Consider the following 25,628-nt stretch of genomic DNA (forward strand, 5'->3'; position numbering starts at 1 on the left):
ATTGTATGAAATTACAAGTAAGACAGGCGAGATGATCTGCACAACTATTATGCCTCATTTCCTTGGTCAGATCTATTTCTACCCATCCAATCTGAACTTATGCACAGAACTAATCACCAAAATAATTACTGGAATGGAAACATTTATTCTCTGCTCCACCCTAAATTCCTATTCCTTATATAAGCTAAGCCTAGTTCACCCACAGGTGCCACAGGCTGTACAAAAGAAGAGTCATGCATATGGTAACTGGCTTGCATCCAAAACTCTTTCTATACTACTTACACCAAAACTTGGAATAGCCTTAAGAAAGCTATCAACACAGTAAAAACCAACTTTGATATCTAAAGCAGGAAACTGGCATCCTGTCCAAACGGTAGCCATGCCTTCTGGTCTCTGGCCAAAGCTGTAGGCTGTAGCTTCTGTCCAACATTACACCACCATTATTATAGATATTGCATCATCACCAACAGAAAAGCCAACCTCCTCGCTTCCTACTTCTCCTCTAATTCTTGCATAGCTGATCATGTTAAATGTATTCCAACCATTCCAAGCACTCAATGCCTCATTTGATCTTTTGCCAGAAAGGGATAAGAAAAATTCTGCTCAAATTGGATACCAAAAAAAAAAAAAGTCTGCAGTCCCTGATGGCATTCTTCTGATTGATCTAAAGGCCTATGCACTAGAGGTGACTTCCACTCCATGCCACCTATTCACACTTTCTTACTTCACTGGTATCTATCTTGTAGTCTGGAAATTATCCCATACACAACCTATTCCTACAAAGGGTGACAATTCTTTACCTTCAAATTACCTCCAATTTCTCTCACCTAAATTATTTCTAAAGTAATGGAATGAATCATCCATCAACATCCAACTTCTATGCTACCTTGGAGATTCGACTAATAAATGACCACAAATGAGGATTTCATCACTGTTGATCAATAGGGTTATACTAACCTATGTCACCCATCTCTGGTCAAACACTATGGAAAAGTTTGGCAAATCTCAAATGGTTGCCAATCACATCTCCAAGGGAGATGTGAATGGAATCTATCATTTGTCTGCCAACTGACTTCCTTCTGAAATTGGGTAGCCAGTTTTCTGACTGGATGCTCACTTCGAGTGATTGGGGATGGTTCCTTATATTTTAACAATACAACTAATGCTGGAGTCTCACAAGGCTCTGTTCTTTCACCCATCCTCTTCCTTCTATATATATATATATTTCCTAAATTAATTACCTCTTACACGCCTTTAGACAAAATGGATATTCTGATAAAACCATTAAAAAATTTCTTCTAAATCCTCCTAGCCACCAAACTGAAGAAATAACCAACTTTAAGGGTAACATCTCCATCCCATACATTAGTTCAGTTTCCAAAACATTAGCTAAAGTTCTTAAGAAGTACAACATCAGAACCTTATTCACTACACTTCCAAAAATCCGCTCACTATAAGCCATCCAAAGCCTCATCATCATAATCTGAAATATCCTGGCATTTATAAGTTATTGTAATATCCTTTATTTTGGTCAAACAAATAAATCTATTGAATTACGTATGGAGGAACACAAGAGAGACATCTCTTACAAAAGAACCCATGCCAGTGCCTTGTCTAGTCATGTTCTTTTCTCGAACAATCATGATGATGAACAGGATCATTCAGTCTGCTGGAATAGATCCGAAAACATCTTTCGTTGCCATGATGAGTTTGAAAGAAAAATTGTGGAGTCCAGAGAAATCATTCTTAATCGTGAACATTTAAATAATTTGAGCTACAACATCCTTGATAGCCACTCTGCTGTTGTTCAGTACTGGCATTCACGAGAGTCTGCAAGCACGCACTCAACAAACAATGCCATGTTTGAAAGAACAACTTAAATGTAAATACAACATTTTTTATGTCAATTATGTACTGCAATTTTCCTGTGCTTCTCAGTTTTAAACTTCAGTGTTTTTATTGCTGTTTCCCTATTTTTAGAAGACACCTGAAGAAGGCTGTCAAAAGCCGAAACTAGTAGTGTTTTATATCATTAAAGCCTTACAATTATTCTCAGTTTTAGTAATTAAATCGCTTTATAAAAATGTATCAAAACAAACGATCATTTATATATATGTATATATATAAATGATCTACTTAAGCTGACTACCAATCAAGAAGACAATTTTGCTGATGACAGCACACTGCGCTCCTCCTTTTGACAAACCTTGTGATGCATAACTCACTGCAACTCACAGAACTTTAACCCCCTACAAATGGAGTTTGAATAACTTGTAAACTTCGATGCTAGCAAAATGCAGCTTTGCATTATTTCCCACAAAAGAAATCCCTTTTCTTCCAGTCTTAACCTGATAATATCTAAATCTCTATTCAAGATGAACCTTACTTTCTTCTAACCTCAAATCTCTCTTAGCACAAACCTATCACAAATATTGCCTGCTCTGCATCTAAAAAAATTAGGGTTATGCTTTTGCTTGAGGCACTACTTTACAAGATATGCCAAGGCCTAACTCCAAACAGCTTCTTAACACTATATAAATCACAAATTCACCTGACCATTGAATATTTCTCTCATATCTGGGATGGTGTTTCTAAGAGCTTCCTTAAAATACTGGATTTTATACAGAAAAGGGCAATCAGATTGATTAATGACCCCCCCCCTCACTTTCACACAGAGATTAAGTTTCTACAGCCTGCATCTTCTATAAATACTTCTATGGCTGTTCATCAGAATTCACACCAATAATTTTCCCGCCCTCTGTTAAATCCACTCAGATGCTTGCAAGCAGCTAATCAACACCCCCCTTACAGTTCAACTCCAAACCCCAAAGAATAAATTTCTCTTCCTCTTTGTTTATTCCTTCCACTGCTTCCCTCTGGAACAGTCTCCTATTATATATGTTTCCCAAAAATACAATCCACAGCTTTTCTCAAGTCAAATGTAAGTTCTTTATTGCCCATTCATGGTCTAGAGTAGAGTACTATAGGTTGATCAATCTCTCGTGGATGGGTTCATCATAATATGAATATATTCAGGCAAAATGATCACGAAAAATAAAGAATAGATATTGCATCCGCTGCACCTGTAACTTACCGTACATTAGTGAAACAGGACGGACAATCCCTATACGCAAAAAAGAACACATTAGACGCATTAAATATAACCATTATGGTGAAGCAGGCCTCTCAGACCACGCACTCAACACCTTACACCAAATCAACTGGAAAAGCACCTGCTCCTTACACCGTACAAAAACATGGTACGAAAGAAAATTTAAAGAATCCTGCGAAATCCTGATAAACCACCCAAATATCAACAATAAAGATGGTATGAAAATTCCAAGGATCTGGATGGCACACATTCAGCCAACCTAATTTGAAAGATTCAACACAAGTCAGGACTCTAGCCAATCTGCTATTATTAGAAACCATTCCACTCCAACTGGCTGGAATGATGTTAATAAAATGTTAATATATGTATATAGTAGACAACACAAATAATAGGACTTTAGCGCTGATGTACAATTATTTTTATTTATTTTTTTTTTTTTCCCCACCAGAGGTCAGGCCAACAATTGTGGTAGCGGTTAGTCAGTGTCTTTAACGAACCAGTATGATTGTAGTATAGCTTGTTTCCTGTGTATATTTGTACGCTCCAGAAGATGACCTTAACATAAAGGTCGAAACGTCGAATTGTAAAATTTTAGTAATAGTAAACTAAAGTTTTTATTCAAACACGGTAGTTGTCTCCATAATTTCCAAAAATGCATTCGGATCACCGTGCAAGCCTAAAAGAAAGGAAAGAATAGTTATATATTCAACATAAAACATAAATATAAACTTCTTATTCACATTTATGGGCTGAAGATTCTACTAGCCAGTGAAGAAATGGAGGAATTTTCGTAGTCATCAGAGAAGATGGCTGACAAACAAAAAAGGAAAAATATAGTTCTTGTTAGTGATCTAAAGAGCAGCAAAGGAAATGAATATCAGACAAATGTTGGGGGGGGGGGAAGCACTGTTGATAATATTGGTAATTGTTTGTCCTGGATGTGAATTAATCATTACCAATACCATGCTCTAAAATAAGATGTGCATTACCTCATATTGAACAAACGCACAAGAAATAAGAAAATCATTTTGTCTATGTTATTGTTCACAGTGATAAAAGAGCATACTGGTTCAAGTATAGAGTATACAATGAGATTGAAACAGAAGCAATTAACACTAAGTTAATTGCTTCTGTTTATTCAAACTGAATCTCCATCATCATCAGATCATGATATAAATACCCTTAATGGATGTACAGGATATGATAGTACTACATGAAAAATTACATCATTACTAACTTCCTATCTACAATTTTCCTCCAAATCAGTCTGTTACCTGTCAAGATATCAACATTATCAGATCTTATAATTTCTATCTTCTAGGGCACTTTTTATTGTATCAATCCACTTATATCTTGGTCTTCCTCTGGGTCTTTTTCCTACCAACCTGGCAGAGAACACTTGTTTTGCTAATCTTTCCTTTTCCATTCTGTTTAAGTGAACATACCACCTGAGATTAGCTCTGCTAACACATTCCTGGATGCTGGCAATGTCAAGTTCTTTCCTAATATCCTTGTTTTTAATATGATATTGCCATTGCTGCCACCTGTTCATCCCCCTAATCTTTCTCAGGACTCTCATATCTGCAGACTCTACTCTTTGGTCAAGTGTTCTACTTCTGATCCAGCTCTCAGATCCATAAGTTAAAATTGGCTTGAATACTGTCATGTATACGGCTAATTTAGTGTTTTGGCTAACTTCTCTCTTATTCAATATAAATTTATTCAGTTGACTTCCTACCATACCAGCTTTGCTGATTCTGTTGTCTATTTCCATATTTAGTTTACCATCTTCACTAAAAATCGTGCCAAAGCAGCTGAAATCTTTTACTTGTTCTATAGGTTTTACATTTACAATGCAGTTGATATTTTCAATGTTTCCCTATTTTCATTGTCTTTGTCTTTTTAATGCTGACCTTCATAACCATATCTATTACAACAGTTATTCACTTTAGTCAGGGAATCTTGTCAACTTGCAGTGGATTTACTTAGAAGTATAACATCATCAGCATAAAGTAAAGAGCTGAGATTAACATCTCCATGTTAATCTCAGGTTTGATATCAGGTTTAATACCACTTTCCTTCATAATGTGATCCATATAGATAATGAATAACAGATGGGATCATGTACATGCTTGTCTGACACCAGATTTAATATCAAACCATCTCCATGTACTTCTTTCAATTCTACCTGCTGACTTACAACTCAAATAAAGACCAAGTATTGCTTGATATAATGCCCCATTGACACCATACAACTGTAGCGTTTTGAATAGCTTCTCTCTTGGCACCTTGTCATATGTCTTTTCCAGATCTACAAAACTTAAATATAGATCTTTGTTATATTCCCATGATTTCTCAACTATCTGTCGTAAAGTGAAAATCTGATCCTGACAGCCTCTATTTGGCCTGAATCCAGCTTCTTCACCAAGCTTCTCTTCCACAATCCTTCTCAACCGTTTCTCAAGTATGCTTGCATATATCTTACCAGGAACACTCAGTAATGAAATACCTCTGTAATTCTCACATTCAGTTTTATTTCCCTTTTTTATATATGGGTACTATGAGAGCTCTACTCCAATCATCTGGAATTCATTCCTCTGTCCAGGCTTTCTGAACTATGCAGTGCAACCACTGCAAGACCTTTATACCTCCATACTTAAGCAGTTATGGTCGAATATCATCTACTCCTGCTGCCTTTCCACATTTCAGGCTTTTGATGGCTTTTTCTACTTCAAGTATGAATATGTATGCCTGACTGCATGCCTGGTCAATGTTTTTTACCACTATGCTGTCATCACTGCTTGTTTCATTTAGCAATTTTTCAAAGAATTTACTCCATACTTCAAGGATATCTTTTTCTCCTGTTTTCATGTCACCTTTATCATCTCTAATTCCATTTAGATCACTATTTCTTTCATTTCAGAGCTTTTTCAATAACCTCCAGAATATCTTGCCACCTTCTTGATATTTATTTTCTATGTTCTTACCAAAGTCCTCCCATGACTTTTGTTTAGCTAGTTTTACACAGTGTTTAGCTTTCTTTCATTTGTCTCTGTATTCTCTAAGAGCACAAGCTGATTTATTTGCCAGGAACTTTTCATATGCTTTCTTCTTTTCTTTCACTGCCTCTTTAACTTCCTGTGTCCCCCATTGAGTTCTGATTTTTCTACTGAAACAAACTGAATCTTTCTCTTTGTTTATGGAACAAAGTTATTTTATTCCAGAAACAAAGAGGAAGAGAAATTTGTTCTGTGAGTTGGAGTTCAACTACTGAAATGCAGATTCAAATATACAAATATTATTCAGTAAAAAAAAAATGAAAGAATTTGATAACAAGAACCAAACCTTGGAGATTCATAGGCAAATTCTAAAGAAAACAGTGACTGATGAAATTGTTTGCAAGAGCAGAAAAATCTAAACTTCAAGGCTGACTAAAGAAGCTATAGAAAATCATGGAAAAGAAGAAAGCATAGTGAAAGTTCCTAGCAAATAAGTCAGCAGATACCCTAATGGAATACAGAGAAAAATGTAATAAATCTCTGCTATCAGAAAAACCAGTTAAGTAGAAAAATGATGTTCTGAAAAAATTCTTAGAAATGGAGAAAAGTGTACTGTAAAACAGATCAAAAATGGAAAAGTTATTTTTCCAGATGTTCATAAATTAGACAAAGCCAGTGAAACAGAACTGCCAATTGCTGTTCCCTTTATTTGTTTGTATATTTGATTCTTCCATGCAAGTAGTGTTGACAGTAAATTTAACCACATTAAAATATCCTCAGAGAAATCAGCTTGCAAAAATTAAAGAGTTTTCTTTTAGTGGTATTTCTGAATAGGGAAACCATATCAGGAAAACCCTTCATTACCATTTTTCCTTAACCTGTAATCTAGATTTGATTTGTGGATGATATCTCCAAAGTTTGGCATTCTGAAAGTGGAATTACTTCAATTTCTAGACAAAAATTCTACAAACTCTGGCATCAAGTTCACGACTGAATACATTGCTGGCACACGCATAAGCTTGTCTTAACACTATCATCCGTTGCAAAAAACAGGTATCATCAAAAGTCTTGTTCATAGATCTTGCATAATTTGTTCTTCAGATTCCTTTTTATTATAAGAATTAAATAAAATAAGAATCACTTTAATGACTAATGGATATAATTAAACTGCCATCCAAAAAAAATAATCAACAATATCATCCTACAGCCAAATTACAATCTGATGTGAAAAGAATTTATTTCCATATCCTGTTCCTTGTAAGTAGCAAAACCCCATGACATCACCCTAATCATAGCTACTTGGACTGTATGCCTGTCCTGAAGTTCTGGGAAGTTAACTGCCATAAACTGTTCATATATATTTATCATAAATATTTATTTTTTTTTTTACATATCAGTTATTTCAGAAACATTGAATTACAGATTGTTGAAAGTAGTTTTTCACCTGGTCATAAATTAAAGATGCCCAGAAATTATATTATTGTTTAATCCTTTAAATGTAAGCAAACAAGGTTTGCACATGAAGTACCTTCACAACAGATACTTGTATATAATAGAGACTAATGACTTCATATTATGCAAAGGAACATATCCTTTTGGATGTGTATAATGCAATGCATTATGGAAAGGACCACTACCCAGACTGGTTTCGACCTTTATTGAGGGCTCATCAGTAGGAGCCAGACCCAGAAGTGATACCAAGGTTGAAGTAATACAGAAGTCATATATTTCCCATATACAAGTAGTGAAAACGTGTTACACTTACACCTTTTCATAGCATTAGCATTATAGTACTCAAAATGATGTCTTTTTGTATTATGGGATATTATGGCAATTAATCCAAAGTCATTAGACTCTATATACAAGTAGCCTAGTCGTGAAGATGCTTCACACGCAAACTTTGTTTGCATGTGAAGCATCTTCACTAAAGACTTTGTTTGCTTACACTTCAATAAAGGATTAAACAAGAATATAATTTCTTGGCATCTTTAATTTAATTTGAATTACAGAACTACTTGGTTCCCTTATCTCTAACAGTGTATTAACCTGTTCAGTTCATTCAGCTGTGACCAAGATGCAAGGACGTATGCTCATGCTATATGGGTTATAATTCTTGTGATTCACATTTTGAATGTTGTAACCAATCTTCTATCTCTCCCTGAGTGATGCTCATGTTACAATGAGCGAAATATACAGAATTTATATTAAATTCTAATCTGGTTTACATTATTAGCTGTTATAAACATATACTACTAGGCCTTCTGGATATATGGTGTAATGACTCTGAAAGATTGTTAAATGAAGTAAGATGTGACAAAATTTAGAAGATATTCAAGAATGCAGTCAGACATGTTACCAGAAACTTGAAATGTCACCAAGGCTAGAATAGATATTTTATTAGAAATGCCTCAAATATGGAGGTATAAAGTTGTATAGTGGCAGCACTACATATTCAGAAAGCCTGGTCAGATGGTCAACTTCCAGATGATTACACAGAAACATCTACATAAAGGCAAATAAAACTGAATTTAAGAATTACAGAAGAGTTTCCTTACCAAATATTCCAAGTAAGATTTATGCATGCATATGCGAGAGGATAAGCAAAACTGTGGAAGGTAAACTAGAAGAAGAAAAACTGGGTTCAGGCCAAACATGGTTATTAAAATCAAATTTTCACTTTCATGATAAAAAAAAAATCATGGAAATATAACAAGGATCTACATTTAAATTTTGTACACCTGAAAAAGAGAGATGACAAGATGCTAAGAGAAAAGCTGTTCAAAATGATACTGTTATAGAGTAAATAGCACATTATACAGAACAATATATAGTCTAGTCAATGCAAAATCAGTAGGTTAGAATTGAAGGAAGTATATAGGAAGACAGTTTGATGTACAACAAAGTTATAAGATGCACACTATCTCAACTCTTTTCTATATAGATCACATTATGAAGGAAAGTGGCATTAATTGTTTAACTAAATTGAAATGCTGCAAAAAAAAAGAGGGGGGGGGGGCAAGAAAATACTGTAATGCAGCAAGAACCAGGTGATCTTATTATGATAATCTACCAGTTGGAGACCAATATGAAACCATTTGAAATGATCACAAGATCCCATTGCCACACCATTAGAGGCTATCAGTTAGGACACACTCAGGATCAGGACATTTTTTTAAAATTCCATCTGTTTGCCTTCCTATAGCCTGTGCCTGTGTTCACATTCATATACAAAGTGCTAAACAAAAGTTCAGGAAATTTTACCATAAAAATAAAATTAACCCAACTCCTAGTTTCTATTGCCTTCTTTAAAGCAGTCCCCTTGAGGTCTACAGCTTTTCAAGTGATTTTTCCCATGATTCCAATCATCCCTAGAAGTCCAAAGTGTGACTATGTTGAGTACCTACTGTGAATCTGCCTGTATTTTTTTTTGACCCACACACGAGAGGTCACAAGACCTATATCAGATTTGTTTCATGTGTGTGTGTGTGTGTGTGTGTGGCAAGAGGATAAGAAAAAAAAGAAGGTATCTCTTCACATTCTGGTTGAACAGCTGAAGGTTATATTCTTTGGGTAAGGTAGAGTAGGAGAGGCCATTCCAAAGAACAGAACCAGATGGAATGAAAGAGGAAGAGCTTCAGTGAGCTTCAAGATAGGCTGTAAAAGTGCATTAGTTAGTAGAGGCTGTTGTTCTAATGATTTTGGAGGAAAGTGGAGGAATAATAATGGCCAATTCAGCACATCACTGTCCATGAAAGTATCTGGAGAAGAGGTACAAGGCAGAAAATGAATGTCTGTAAGAGAGGGACTGAAGTGGATATGGGAGAAAGAGGGACCATTAATTAAGCAGATTAACTTCTGCATAGAATCACGCAATCTTGGATCAGGATTTTGGTGCAGCACCCCACACATGGGAGCAATAGTCTATCATGGGGTGGATATGAGATTTGTATAGAGTTAGCAGCTGCAAAGGTGTGAAGTAGTGTCTTCTGCAAAAATGTACACCAAGTTTTTGGTAGCTATAGTTCAAATGTGTTTGAAGGTAAGGAGGAGAGATGTAAGCTTTTTTTTATTACAAGTGATCAGATAGGACTGAATTTTGGTGGCATTGAAGTCTACAATGTCATCCTTGTCCAACTGGGATACAGCCAGGAGATCGGTTTTATGGTTAATCTTGAGGGTTCTAATACTTGAGCACTACAAGGTTTGTCAAATGAAAAGGAGGAATGGAGTGTACTGTCAAAGTTATGGATAGGATTGGAAGTCTGAGAGAGCAGGTCATTTACATATAAGAAAAAGAGAGTCGATGACAGAATGGAGCCCTGGGGTACTCCTGCACTGGGGGTGGGAAATCTGAGGAGAGGAAACTGTCCACCATGACATGTAGTGAGTGACCAGTGAGAGTTGGCAATCCAGTTGCAGAGTGTGGAAGGCAGACCATAAGATGGCAGGTTGCTAAGTTCCTGTGCCAAATCTAATGAAATACATTTGAGATATCAAAGGCAATCACGTGAGTTTCTCCAAATTTTTTCACTGCTGGAGTCCAGAGGTGGGTGGTGAAAGCAAGAAGATCAGCTATAAATTGCAAGTGGTGGAATTCATACTGCTGGTCATTGATTAGTTGGTATGTCTCTAAGTGGTTCAAGAGAAGGTTGTAGTGGATAACTCTCTCCATAATTTTAGAGAGAACAGAAGTGACAGAAATTATAATTTTTCTTTGGGATGGACTAGATGTGGGCCTGTTTCCATGTTGTAGGATAGATGACCATTAAATAGGAATGACTGAAGAGACAATGCAGGATAGGTGCTAATTCTGAAGCACAAGTTTTTAATACAGTATGTGAGATACCTCAGACCCAGATGCCTTGTGTGTGTGTTCAGGTTATTAAGGATTCTTTCAGAAGACGATGGGCAACATGGAGAGAGCAATTCTTAGGTGGAGGGGGAGAGAACTTTGCCTAGGTCATCAATGCAGGAATTGGAAGTGAAAAGTGATGCCAATAAGTCAGCCTAGACATTGGGTGAGTTGATTATGTACCATCTGGATGTGAGAGTGGTGGAAATCTGAGTGGGCAAAAGTTATGCTCAATGGCCTTTCCAAAGGACCAGAAGGAGTGACTACCATTTGAGCAGGAAGTTAGTTTGCAGCATTCGGCCCTTTGAAAGTCTGATTTTGATTTGGTGATGATTCTTTTATAGCTATTGTGAACTGCAGTATATGCAGAGTAAGCAGCTGGAGTTTTTGTTTTGAAACATTTGTGGTATGTAGAGTCCCCCGTCCCCCTTTACTGCATTGGCACACTTTTTTGAGAAGACTTATTAGATGGTGGCTCAGAATTTGGAGTGGAATATGGGATAAAAGCATTCATTCCTTTAAGGATGATTTCTGTTATTCAGCTTGAGCAGGTGTTTGGATCAGAAGAACTGAAGCAGTAGTCAGAGCATGGGAAAGAGGAACAGAAGTCATAGAGGTAATCTCATTTGGTACCCTTGTAGTGCCAATGGACATGAGACTAAGATCTGGTGGGTGCAGGTTGTTCTGTGACAAAAGAGGCTTGTATGAGGTAGTGATCTGAGTTACCAAGAGGAGAACTGACATCCACGGTATACTTGGAAGGGAAGAGGGGGGGGCCCTCGTTAGAAAAAGATCAAGTGTACTAGCAAATTGGAAAGGGGAGGGTTGTCAGGTATTCTGGTGAGGAGATTGATGATCTGTGATATGTCGTCGTTAATGACAAACATCTTCACATCCATGCCTACTTATTTGATGCAACTGGAGAAGGGAAGCCAATTTCAGTGATGGATGCTGAAGTCCCCACAGAAAGATCATCTCAAGAATGATCTCCTCAATCATGTCAAAATGAGATTTAAGGTCAGAATTTCACCTTGAGGAACATGAAAAAGTCACAGGGAGGACTGGGAAATGACTGACATGTTTTTCAGACACAGGAACTTGGAAGTATGGTCACAGTGGAGAACCCAGTTGTTCTTTTTTGGACATTTTTGCTGAATGCTTTCTCTTATTTGCTTCAAAACCTCATTGAAAACTTGCCACTGACTGTTTGACTGGGGGGGGGGACTCCTTGTGGGCAATGCCTTGGATGTTGACAAAAAACAGCTATCAACACTGACTTGACATCACTATGAACTTGACATGCTTTTTTGCAGATGCAGTGAATTTGGCAACTTCTACTATGACAACTGCTCCTTTGTCTCAGCTGCTGCAGCAGTTTTTTTTTTTTATTATTATTTTTATTATTTTTTAGATTCAAGCAAATTTGACACAGATTTTTGCTCCTTAAAATCTGCTATTTCAGTTGGAGGAGAAAATCGCCAAACCACTAAAACATGATATTACAAAAATGCATGCAGCCCAAGAATGTAGCGTTTCAGCTTGCCAGCATACTGATTCGAAAAAGGGTACTACTCGCTTCTGGTAGTGGCAGAAAGCTGTACTACAACCATTCACACTATTCAAATTCCACAAACCTTTGGATAGAACCTTGTAATATCCTTATACCTATGAAAATGACTTAGTGTCCAAAGTGAAATACCAACAATAATTTATTAAAAAGTTTATTATTATCCCTAAATACATGTTTCTTTCTTCAAGCAAAAAAATGAGTGACAATCAGCATTTAGGTATTCCCAACAGGTTAGTGATCTTACAATGTGATCTCAAGACCAAAAGGCAGTCAACAAAAATTATGCTCAACCTCTAGCCATTTCATACCTTAGCTGTAACCTTAGTTGCAAGAATGGTAATCCTTTCTTGCAATAATGGCAGTTACTATATTGTAATGTTCATATCTGTATTTCCATGAATCTTTTGTATTGTGCATATTTGTACCTGACAAAGTTTGGCAAAACCCAGTGCTATTAAATTAATAGTTTCCATTGATGTTGATCAACGAAATAAAAAAATTATATTTTTAATGGCAAAGAAAACTGGAGAGCCTCGGTAGCTCAGTCAGTATAGACAAAGCCCTTTGGTCAGAAAGACCTGGGTTCGATACCTGTCAGTGACATGAGGAACCTTTATCTGGGCTTTATCAACTAAAGATGAGTTAGCAGGTCTCATATGGAGGTAGGGGTTTTTTCACCCAGAAACTTGGGTTTTTCATCCCCCAGAACAGGCGAACCAGCCACATGAACACATATGGATTACAGTCACAAATACGTTCCAGCTATATGCTGGTCCTGAGCCCAGATAAAATTGGGGGGGTAGAGAAAGCAATGGTGAACTACCCTGTAAAAATCTCATCAGGAATACTTTGTGGGTACAATGCCTACAAAGTCACCTACAGTCGGAAAAGATTGAAACGGAAAATCAGGCAAGAAAACTGGCATCAAGATACACGTACATACACTACACACGTGTGAGTATTTTCATTTTTTTTAAGTATTTGTAATAGTTGTCAAATATATTCTTTGCATGATCTTTAAAATTACACTTTCTGTAGACTCAAAATATAACTTCACTTCTTTCATTTTTTTATATAATGTTCTAATGTTGATTTCTAAAGTGAGAACTATAATGACTAAGTAGTTTGTTAACTTACCACTTGTTGGTAATTTTTATTCAAAGCACTTTTTGATATAACACATTATCTTCAAGCATTTTCACTTGCCTCTAGAGTGAGTGAGCGTATATAAACATCCAAGAAATATAAACCATAAGCACAGAAACATTGTCCTCAAGCATTCTGCATCCTATGTGTGTGTGTGTGTGTGTGTGTGTGAAAGAGAGAGAGAAAGAGAGTATACATCAAAAAAAAAAAAAAATACAAACCATAAGCATTGGCATACAGTGGAGTTCTGGAAGCATTGTTCTCAATCTGCTGTGTCAAAAAAATAGTCTTGATCCAGGATTATAGTTTAAAGTCACTCTTAGCATGACACGTTCTAACAATTTTTGCTTTTAATTTAATATTACCAAATGAAGTGTCATTGCTGGGATTTCAACATGCAATGATTATGTGAAGTTTCAGCATTAAGGAGGAAAATGCATTAATATTTATGTAATATCTTGATTGCAAAGTATTTAACCATACATAAATGACAAATTTGTTATTAAAATTTTAATTTGTATGAAAAATAAATCAAAAATACTATTTATTCCTTTAATTTTGGAAACCACTGTATATTTTCAAAATTCCAGTTTTCAGTATCCTTAAGTCTCTAACAATATCATATGGAGTGAAGTTATAACACCTAAACACCACAAACAAAATGTTATAAACAATTCCCTAGTTTAAACACATTTAACGCCACCTGATCTTTTAAGCAGTCCATTCCTCTGATCCATCGCTACAGCTGCTGACAAAAGGAAAGAAAAAAAAAGAAAATAATTCACTTTTAGCCAAGAGGAAAAAAATATATACAATTACATCTTTTAATTTAAATTTAAAATTTTTTAAATTTTTTACACCACAATTTTTACAGTTCCTGTCTCTGCGTGTGTGAGAGAGAGAGAGAAGCTGGTTGCATTATTAGAATGAAAACCAATTATATATAACTTAGAAAACTGCAGCTGTGGGTAAAATATAAATTTTGTATTTCGAAGTCTGAATGGTGCCAATTGAATAAATAACAAATACAGAAATACCTTGTATAGCACGGTTTTGAACAATGCAGTTTTTATTATTACACTTATCATTATTACACTAACATTGTCAACACTGACCGGCCACTCCCGGGCGCCGCAAGTGACAATCAAGAGCCACGTTTATGTAGTAGTTATTCAATTGGCTTTCACGTAGACATGTTCTTTCCCCATTTTATTATTTACGCTAATATTAATATTTAATATTTTTTTATTATTTAAGTTTGAGTGAAAAGAAACAAAACAAAGAAGACACTGTTGGAGTAACAAAAAAACGCAAGTGGTTGACATTAGAGAAGAAACTTGAAAAATGTCACGAGAATGGCACTTCATTTGCTAAAATAACATGTGAGAATTCAATGAATGAGTCATCTGTATGAACAATTATTCAGAGCAAAGAAAAGATTAAACAACATGGAATGAGCACCGCTTCTTATATGTCAAAAGTGATCACGAGAAATCGATCTTCTACAATGGAAAATATGGAACACATTCTAATGATCTGGATTGAAGATTGTAATCAAAAAAAGATTCCTTTGAGTCAAATGATAATGCAGGCAAAAGCAACAAGTCTATATGAAAAAATAAAAGAAAATGAAAGCGCAAATGAAACTTTTATAACAAGTCGCGGGTGGTTCTACAATTTCAAAAAGCGTATTGGACTCCATAACGTAAGAATCCAAGGTGAAAGCGAAAGTGCTGACACTAAAACTGCAGAATTATTTCCCAATGAACTGAAGGAGCTTATTGAGAAGGAAGGCTACACAAATGATCAAATTTTTAACGCTGACGAGACTGGCTTGTTCTGGAAAAGAATGCCATCGCGCACATTTCTAGCAGAGAAGGAAAAAACACAAGCTGGGTATAAAGTGTCAAAAGACTGATTGACACTTTTACTAGGAAGTGATGTATCAGGTGATTTAAAATTGAAGCCACTGTTAGTGTACAGAGCGGAAAACCCAAGAGCTCTTAAGGGCTTTACAAAGAACAATTTACCTGTTCATTGGCGTTTGAACGAAAAAGCATGGGTGACTCGTTCAATTTTCGAAGATTGGTTTAAAACTTGTTTTTGCCCTGAAGTTAAAAGCTATTGTAAAAAGAATGATATTCCTTTCAAAATTTTGCTTTTATTAGACAATGTGCCAGGCCATCCAACTCTACTGACGGACTTGGATGAAAATGTCAAGATTCATTTTTCCCATCCAAAGACAACATCAATTCTGCAGCCGATGGATCATGGCATTATCTCCACTTCCAAGGCTTACTATTTAAGATGAACTTTTGCTCAAGCTATTAAAGCTGTAGCAGAAGAAGATTCTTGGACTTTGAGTGAATTTTGAAAGAAATTTAACATAAAAGATGTCATTCAAAATATTTATGAATCTTGGCAAGAGGTGACTCAAAGCAACATGAGAGCCGTATGGCATAATATCTTGCTGCATTGTTCAAAGGACTTTGTTGCCCTTTGCAACACAGAAAGAGGAAATCTCAAAAGAAATTGTGCAGATGGGCAAAGATCTTCGTTTTACAAGTTTAGATTGTAACAATGTGAACGAATGTATCGATTCTCATTCAAATGATCTGGATGATGAAACCCTTTTGGAGTTGGAACAACAACGAGCCTATGAAGCAGAAGAAGATGAAAATGACCCCACTGATGTCATGGTTGAAGAATTTTCCTTTGCTGACCTTTCAACTTTTGTGAGAAAAATCGACGAAGCTTCCAACTTTTTCATAAATGCCGACCCGAATTTGGAAAGAAGCATCAAAGTGAGACAAAGTCTCAATAATGCCATCCATCAAATGCTATGGAGATCTAGTACTTGAAGAGACAAAGAAGACAAGGATGGTTCAAAAAACACTAAAAGACTACTTCAGTAAAAAGTAAATTACTGTATGCTAAAATTGAAGCAATATTTGTTTTGTTTTCTACAACTTTTATATCTGTTTAAAAGGATTTTATTTGTTATTTAGTTAATAAAAATAACATTTTTGTTTTCATTTTTAAACATTTTTATTATCCTAAATTTTTATAATAAACAAATTAAATTGAAAACCTTTATAAATAGACCTCAAACAACGCGGTTTTGCATAGCGTGGACGTTTCTTGGAACCAATTAACCGCGCTATACAAGGTATTCCTTTATGTGATAAAAAAATAGACAACAAAGCTTACTGAACTGATGCGAGTTAGTCATCTCTGGTTTATACATTAAATTAGAATGTACTGATTTTTTTAAACTAATATATTAGAAAAACAGCAAACAAAAAATTCAGTATGCAAAGGAAAAACAAAACCTAGAAACTAGACATTGCTATTATCTAAAAAATAAAAAACTTTATGTAAAGTTTTTTATTTTTTGTTACAAAGTAAATTATAGACAAGAAATTCTATTTTTGTCTTGTATAATTTACTTTAATCAATATGTGTTAATTTCCAAATCCAATCTACTAGTATAGTATTTTAATATAGAAAAAAAAAAAATGACCACTAACATCATAGTTAAATTTAACCTGAAATCAGCTTACATACCTCTTTTTATCCTTGATCTTTCTTTCATATCATCTGTTGCTTTTTTCTTCAAAACAGATCCTTTCTCCTTAAAACACTCTGCTAACACTGATTTTGGTTCCTGATAACAGTTTTTCAAATTGTCATTAGTTAGTTTTAGCTTAACTTTTTCCCCCTTTGTTTAAAAAAAAAACAAAAAATTGTAAACCTTAAAACTTATTGTAATATGATAAAACTAAGTTAATTATATTATAATTAAGCCCAATACACAAAGAAAAATTGTTAATTGTTAAGAAAATGTTATTAAGAACAGAATGAACGTAGGGCATGTCAACTTTCATACTTTGATGAATTCTATGTTTAGAGTAAAGAATTCCATTACATTTCCACTAATAAAATTTGCATATTCAAAAGAAATTTAAATAATAATAATAAGTGACCTTCATTACCATATGATACTTTATATATAGGCAATTTCAGTGATAAAGATAATCTTAATTAGCATACTGGATAATTCTTGATTATATAAACAAAAGACAATGGGCTAAACCCAAAGAAACAAGTTTCATATTTATGTTGTACAATGACTTGAAGTAACATAACGACCACTAACATCATGATGCAACTGTGCTGTTTGTCTGTTTTTCAGGAGATAAAAATGAGAATTTCCAGGAGGAACAAAACTGAAGTACTATATAAATAAATGAATGCTATTCAGGACAGTCTGCATGGAGAAGGGACCACATTTTCAAATTTTGCATCCCAGTAAAAGCAAAAGAACTTATAAATGAAATATAAAGTGACAAATGATAAACATAATTATAACTGCATATGATGTCATTGTCATCAATTATTAAAATAACGCACATGACACATGAGTTCACTATTATAAACTGGGAAATACACATTTTCTATTTTAACATTATCTTAGCATTATTATTACGGGTATCTCCATGGAGTCAGTAGACTCATCGCGGGAGACCCAAACTAGCAAAACAATATCTGTCATATCTCTTCTTGAATTCATTTACAGACGAAGAGCTCACAACTAAGTCAGGCAATGAATTTCACTCATTCACACCCTCCAGGCAAAAAACCTTGTTCTGACACCCTTGTTAACCACACTCTTCTTTAATTTCCAGGGATGACCTCTTGTTCTTCCATCACTATCACACAGCTTAAACATTTCCCCTGCATCAATCCTATAAAAACCTTTCAGTAATTTAAATGTTTCTATCACATCCCCCTCTTCTCTGCCTATCAACCAACCTCTGCAATCCACAAGCTCTCAATCTATCAATGTAGGGAGCATTTTTTACAACACTTACCAACTTAGTCACTCTTCTCTGAACCCTCTCCACAGCCTCCTCATCTCCAAGGAATCCAGGTGACCAGACCTGAGCACAGTAATTCAAATGTGGAAGTATCAACACTTTATAAAGGAGAATAATAACCTCTTTATCTCTGGATGTCAGTGTGTTCCTCAACAACCAAGTAATCCTATGTGCAATCTTGGACACCTTAGTAACATGTCCTCTAAACTTCATCTCCCTATTTACCAACACCCCTAAATCCCTAGCCTCATCAATCTCTTGGAGTACTGTTCCATCAATGTAGTACACAGCTGGTAATCTTTTAATCCCAAAATGCATGATTTTATACTTTTCCACATTGAATTGTCATCCATTATCTTTTGCCCATTCTACCAGCTTATTTAAATCATCCTGCAAACTTTCAACATCAGCTTGATTTTTTATTGCGCTACACAACTTTGCATCATCAGCAAACAACTGAATATCTCCCTTTAAGCCATTTCCTATATCATTTATATACAAATTAAACAACAATGTCCCAAGCACAAAGCCCTGAGACACACCACTGGTCACCTGCCTCATCCTGGACTCTGCTAATCCATACATCACCTTCTGGTATCTCTCCCTGAGCCATTCTCCTAACCATATCACCAGTTTAGTATCCATCCCCATCTGCTCCAATTTGCATAACAGTGTTCCATGGGTATCCTGTCAAAAGCCTCAGCAAAATCCAGAAATACCACTGTGTAGCCAGTTCCTTTGTCCAACTCAGATGTCATTCTATTATGAAAAGTTAATAGATTGCTAAGGCAGGATCTACCTTTAACAAAACCATGTTGGCCTCTATAGAGTATCATATCCTGATGCACCCATTCTTGAATTTTGTCATTAACCAACTTTTCCAATACTTTTACCACTACTCCTGAGATGGTGATTGGTCTGTAATTAACTACTGCAATTTTAGAGCCACCCTTATGCAAAGGAACCACTTTGCCTAACTTCCACTCCCTAGGGACCATACCAGAGTTCAAATTTAAATTAAATATCCAAGTAAGAGGAGTTGACAATTCATTTGCACATTCATGCAACATCTGAGCTGATATTCCATCTAAGCCTACAGCAGTGTTTGCATTTAAATTTTGCAATATATTAAATATCTCTGATTTCTTAGCTTCAATTCTCACATTAGTTATTGCTACAGGTACAGAGATATCCTCACTTGGGTGATAGACTTTTGAAAAGTGATCACTCAGTAACTCGACTATTACATCTGATTTTGTCACCTCAATACCATCAGCACCCACTAAAGTTATCCTTCCGAAGTGATTCTTCCTTTTACTTGCTACATAGCGGAAGAACTCTTTGGGATTACCCTTGATCTCTTTGGCTAAGGTCTTCTCATAATCTGATTTAGCTTTTCTTACTATGCTGGTAACGTTCCTAGCCTGAGTCTTGTACTGCTCATGGGTGTACTGATCGCCTTTCTCCTTGTAAATTCTCCATAACATTTTCTTTTTTTGCAGATCAAGCTTGATACTACTGCTCATCCATCTGACGCCTGCCTTGTTTGACTTCCTGACCATGGGGACACAATCTGATATTGCTTTCCTCAGATGCCCGCTCATTTTATCCCATGCACTGCTAACATCTTTCCCCTGCAATATGTTCTGCCATGGGATTGCTGCAAGCTCACTCCAAAGCTTGTTATAATTGCCTAACCTGTAGTTCCGTAAAACCCCTTCTTAAGATAGAAATCAACAAATTTTGCAACCTCCCAAGTCAATACCACATGATCGCTCTCACCAATTGGAGGTAACGAGGACACCTTACTTATGCATATATCCTCTGAACAAGTGACCAGGTCCAACACTCTCACACCACGTGTCCCTTCAGTTATGTGCTGTTTCAAGTATTATCTCATAGAAGATGTATGAACTCCATTTCCTTTTTGCTACGTGATATTTCCTCCTTCCAATTGATATCACCGTAATTAAAATCCCCCATAATAATCACTAAGCCTGCACTCATTGCACTAATTTGCTGATGCATGAATTCAATATCTCCCCCTGTACTCCCTGGCCTATAGCAGCATCCAACTGTATATTTGGTTGCATTGGTCACTATTTCGCACCAGACCGCCCCAAATGAACTCTCATTCACATGTCTATCATCTTGATATACTACTTTCTTTGGCTGCAACACATCAGCTATCATCAACAGTACTCCTCCCCCTGTTCTATCTTCTCTATCCTCTCTGAAAATACTGTACCCTTCACATTCAATTCCAGTGACCACATCTTCTGCTGACAGCGAAGTTTCACTAATGCCTACAACTTTTGGTGAGATTGCATTGACTAATGCCAAAAATTCTTCTCTCTTATTTCGAATGCTGCTTGCTTTGGTATACAAATATTGCAGATTCCCTCTAGATCTTGTACCGGTTTTAGAACTGATATATAAGTCACTAATTTCAGTAGTCCCATGCCGATTTTTATCCCCTCTCTCTTCTGCAATTTATTCTGCATATAAGGATCAATAAATATACAATCAGCTAAAGTTTCTCTCTTTTACACCCAACCTTTTCAATATTAGTTTCCCTGCCCAATTATTACTTCAACTTGTTCAGAAAACAGTAACTTCTTCAATCGCTTATATCCTTCCATGTTCAGATGCAATCCATCTCTAGCAAACAACTGTCTTTTTCCTTCAAACACACTCCAAACATCAACAAATTCCAGACCTCTTTTTTTGCACATTCTTGCAATCATATCATTATCATCGCTCATCTACTTAACTCGTAATTGTCAAAACGAGGTAGCACATACACTATCCTCCCACTGACACTTTTCCTCTTCACAATATCAAAAAATGTTCTTAAATCTTTTCCTACCCTATACGACACTCAGGTCATTCGTACCCACCATAACTATCATCTTGTCTGCTTCATGCCCTCTCTTTATTGCTAAAGCCACTCTTTCTCTTGTCCCACCAGCCAAGCAATCCTCATACCACTCTCCATACCCTTAATCATAGAATCACCATATATCTTACCACTCTTAACTTCATTCAAGTCCACACAAGTGTCACTCATGGACTCATTTTTTATGCTATTCAGCATCACTCTCCCAGTTTCATTACTCAACGCTCTATTACTTACCACCCCCCCCACTCGCACAACATCTTGTTTCTTCTAGGCTACTTGTGGTTTTATTTTGTTGACTCCCAATCATTCCCATACTATTTATTACTGCATCATTCACCAAAGACTCACTCATACGTAATCTCCCTCTAGATCTTGTACCGGTTTTAGAACTGATATATAAGTCACTAATTTCAGTAGTCCCATGCCGATTTTTATCCCCTCTCTTCTGCAATTTATTCTGCATATAAGGATATGCAGAATATCCTTATATGCAGAAGTGTTATTTAATTATTATATAATTAAATAACTTCTATATAATTAAATAACTTCTATATAATTATTATATAATTAAATAAGTTATAACTGTTCTAGTTATTTCAGCTAAAGTAATCTCTATAGTCCTAATTTCTCTGTTTAACACATTAAACTCAGTTTTAACTTCCAGTATCTCCTTACCGAGCACTTCCAATTCCTCATGCAGAAGATGAAGGTCATTTTTCATTTTCATGAACTCCCGCCGAAGTTCTTCCACTACGGTCCCAATGTCAGCTTCCATTCCTAAACGCTCCAACCTATCCCGACACTTCTCACATATGTCGACATTTTTGTTCTTCTCATTTAGCCAGACCGACCACAGATCCTTCACATTCTTTGGCACATACATGTAGCAGTTTCTGCAACACATCCATTGCAAAAAATCTAATGCTGAGCCAGCCTTTCATGTAGAAGTCCTGCGCGCCGCTGACATACGTTTCTTGTTGGACGCCATCTTTACATGTTGAAGTGGTGAAACAAACGGCAGTGAAAACACAATATATACAACACAGTTCCAAACAATAACACCACTGAAGGACACTTCTATCTAACCGATGCACAACTGCAGCACAATTTGAGACAAAAAAAGCCACACTATATTTAAATTTAAAAACGTTTTCTAGACTAACTAAACTGACCATCACATTCACCGAGGACACTAGCGCCACCTTGAAAGCATTGGAAGAATTATGGAACATGTATCCTAATTCAGATTCTCATTATCAGACATAAGAAAAATGTTAATCTAAAATAAAGTGGCCAGTTTCATATAGAGGTGGATGGGAATGCTTCCTGGATGGCTCTCGTTTTTCTTCCTGCAAACAGAAAAACCAGCCTAAGAATGTACAGCAAAAATTCAATCAAGGACATGAAGATGCACAGTGAATCTCTGGAACAGATCTTAGTGATGATTTATTAATGACCACCTCAGGGAATGTTTAAGATAGTATATGGATATAGAGGTTGAGGAAATAATAACAACCAAATATAGAGGCTAAAAAATGTTAGGACCTAGAAGTGGGGACTGCCTTTCTTTGTTTCTTTTTTTATTCATACTTATAATTTATTTATTTTAGAACTCAAATGATGAAATGAAATAAGCAACCTAAATGTACATTGTATCCAATGGAATTATTCTGCAAATCATTAGGTTAATTAATGCCACATATTCATTGGCACCTTGATTAAAAACTCTCTAGCACTCTCACCAAGTATCCAAACATTTCACTGCATACCTTCAAAAGCACTTCATAAATAAATACTGAAACATAACATGTGGAGTTGCTGAATTCTTTTACTGGCGAGATTATTAGCTGAATATTCACTGCTGTTTTCCTATTTCTGATATACCTCAGTGACAACATCTTTATCCACTATTCCCAAGTAGCATCAATGACAAGTGATAATTAAAGTTGACAAGAAGGAGATTAAGATAAGAATACTAATAAGGTATACATGTAGGTGTATTTCTGAGACACTGGTGGATGTAATTGTTGCAGTTTGTTAAAAAAAAAAAAAACATTTTCTCAGCAAATAAAATAGGAATTCAGGATAAAGAAATTTAAAAAATGACAATTTAAAAAGATTATGAATTATGTTCATCCGTTATTATATTCAGATGAACAGTGTTTGGATTACATTCAAACTTTTCACAGGCTGGAAGTGGTTAACATTGGTCTCGGGTCGAGTTTTGAATTATAGCAGTGGCAGCTAAGACTATGAAAATGGTGTATTATAGCTGTTAACTGTGAGGGTACTTCTGTACCCTCACAGTTTGCCTATTCTGCACAATGAAAAACCAAAGTTTCTGGCAAAACAAAACCTGACTGCCTCCACAAGACAGGCTAACTCACCTTCCAATGTTATAAAGACCTTTCAGGTTCTAGACAGAAGCAGAAGGTGTAGAAGGTTTTTATATTATTTTATTATTTTAGTTTTTTGTAGTTTGGTGGGATTTCTCTCTTTCTGGATATGACTTTTGAATTTTTTTGAATTTTGGGGTGCTTAAGGGTCAAAGCTGTATAACTGAGAGGAGACCTCCACATAGGCTTTAAAGAAATGCGGAGAACCGACCAACCTTCTGACCTAATGTCCAATCCTCACCTTCTCGTGGTGGACCCTGTTGGGTATCTACTCGGATACTGAACGAACGAGGATGGCCTGGCAATTTGGGATTTAGCCAACCAAATTGTATTCTTATTGGTTAAACCAAAATTAAAAATGATGGTACAACATGACAAAATTTCATGCCGGCTGGGGCGTCGCCAAGTTAAGCAAGGTCCCCATTGTTTTCGCCAGGGAACAAGGGCAAACAGCGAAAAGTCAGCTACTGGAACAAATCTGAAAACAAACCTCAACTCAACATCACCAGAGTTAAAGATCGGTACTATCAACGTAAGAAGCCTGAATGGCAAAGAAATGGAGCTAGCTGAGGAATTAGATAAGTACCAGATCAACATAATCGGGTTGACTGAAAGAAAAAAGACCAAAACTGGTGAGATCTTTCTGAGCAATAAATACAAAATGTTATATTCAGGCAATAACAATCAAGGAAAAGAAGGAGTAGCCATAGTATTCAACACAAAATATGAGGCTAATCTTCTTGAATGGCAGTCAGTCTCAAGTAGAGTAATGTGGGCAAATATTAGAATGGGGAACTGGACAATGAGAATTATTTGTGCCTATGGTCAAACAGAAGGTTCTACTAAGGTAGAAGTGGAGGAATTTTTATGGCTTTAGAAAAAGCCACTGACACAATGAAAAATGAAAAGTTGGTCCTTGTTGGGGATCTAAATAGCAGAGTAGGAAATGATTGTGAGACATACAAAAATATTTTGGGAAAATTTGGAGAAAAGAGCAAAGCTAATAATAATGGCAAATATCTGTTGGATTTCTGCTCAGGACATGGACTGGTTATTACCATGTTCCAACATAAAAATGTACACAAATTCACATGGAGAGAAGAGGCTAGGAATAAGAAAAGTCTCATTGACTATATCATTGTTGATCTTGATATTTTCTCCCTGGTGCAGGACACTAAAGTGCACAGAGGATTTGAAATTGGAAGCGATCACTATTTAGTCGTGAGCAGGATAAAATTGAATTTCATATTGAAAAGAATAACATGTAAGAAAGTTTTAAAGCGAATAAAAGTTGAGCAGCTCTCAGATTTCAACTGTATTCAAGAAAAAATGAGAGTTTTTGAGAACAGGAACCAAACCATGGAGATGTAGTGGCAAGCCTTGAAGAAAACCCTGATTGATTCAGCCAAAGAGGCAGGTGGTGAGGTTGTCTGCAAAGAGAGAAAAATCAGAACTCTGTGGTGGACACAGGAAGTTAAAGAGGCAGTGAAGGAAAAGAAGAAAGCATATCAAAAGTTCCTGGCAAATAAGTCAGCTTGTGCTCTTAAAGAATATAGAGACAAATGCAAGAATGCTAAACACTGTGTAAAACTAGCTAAACAAAAGTCATGGGAGGACTTTGGCAAGAATATAGAAAAGAAATATCAAGAAGGTGGCAAAATATTCTGAAAGTTGTTGAAGAAGCTTAGGAATGGAGGAGAGTGTGCTGTAAAAGGAGTTAGAAATGATAAAGGTGACATGAAAACGGGAGAAAAAGATATCCTTTAAGTAT

General features: G+C 35.9%; 1 protein-coding gene across 1 annotated transcript in view; it reads right to left on the minus strand.

Annotated features, from left to right (window-relative positions):
• The window catches only part of hiw (MYC binding protein highwire), a 1,014,282-nt gene that overhangs the window by 403,415 nt on the left and 585,239 nt on the right, over positions 1–25,628 (minus strand). Inside the window, exons 51-52 of the mRNA XM_090402616.1 lie at positions 17,247–17,346; positions 14,383–14,427 (exon numbers count right to left, since the gene is read on the minus strand). Coding sequence (XP_090258742.1) covers positions 14,383–14,427; positions 17,247–17,346 — 145 coding nt within the window. The remainder of the gene's footprint in view (positions 1–14,382; positions 14,428–17,246; positions 17,347–25,628) is intronic.

The sequence above is a fragment of the Typopeltis vanoorti genome, chromosome 13 (genome assembly GCF_054136105.1).
Source record: "Typopeltis vanoorti isolate ZY-2024b chromosome 13, IOZ_Tvanoo_1.0, whole genome shotgun sequence".
NCBI lineage: Eukaryota > Metazoa > Arthropoda > Arachnida > Uropygi > Thelyphonidae > Typopeltis > Typopeltis vanoorti.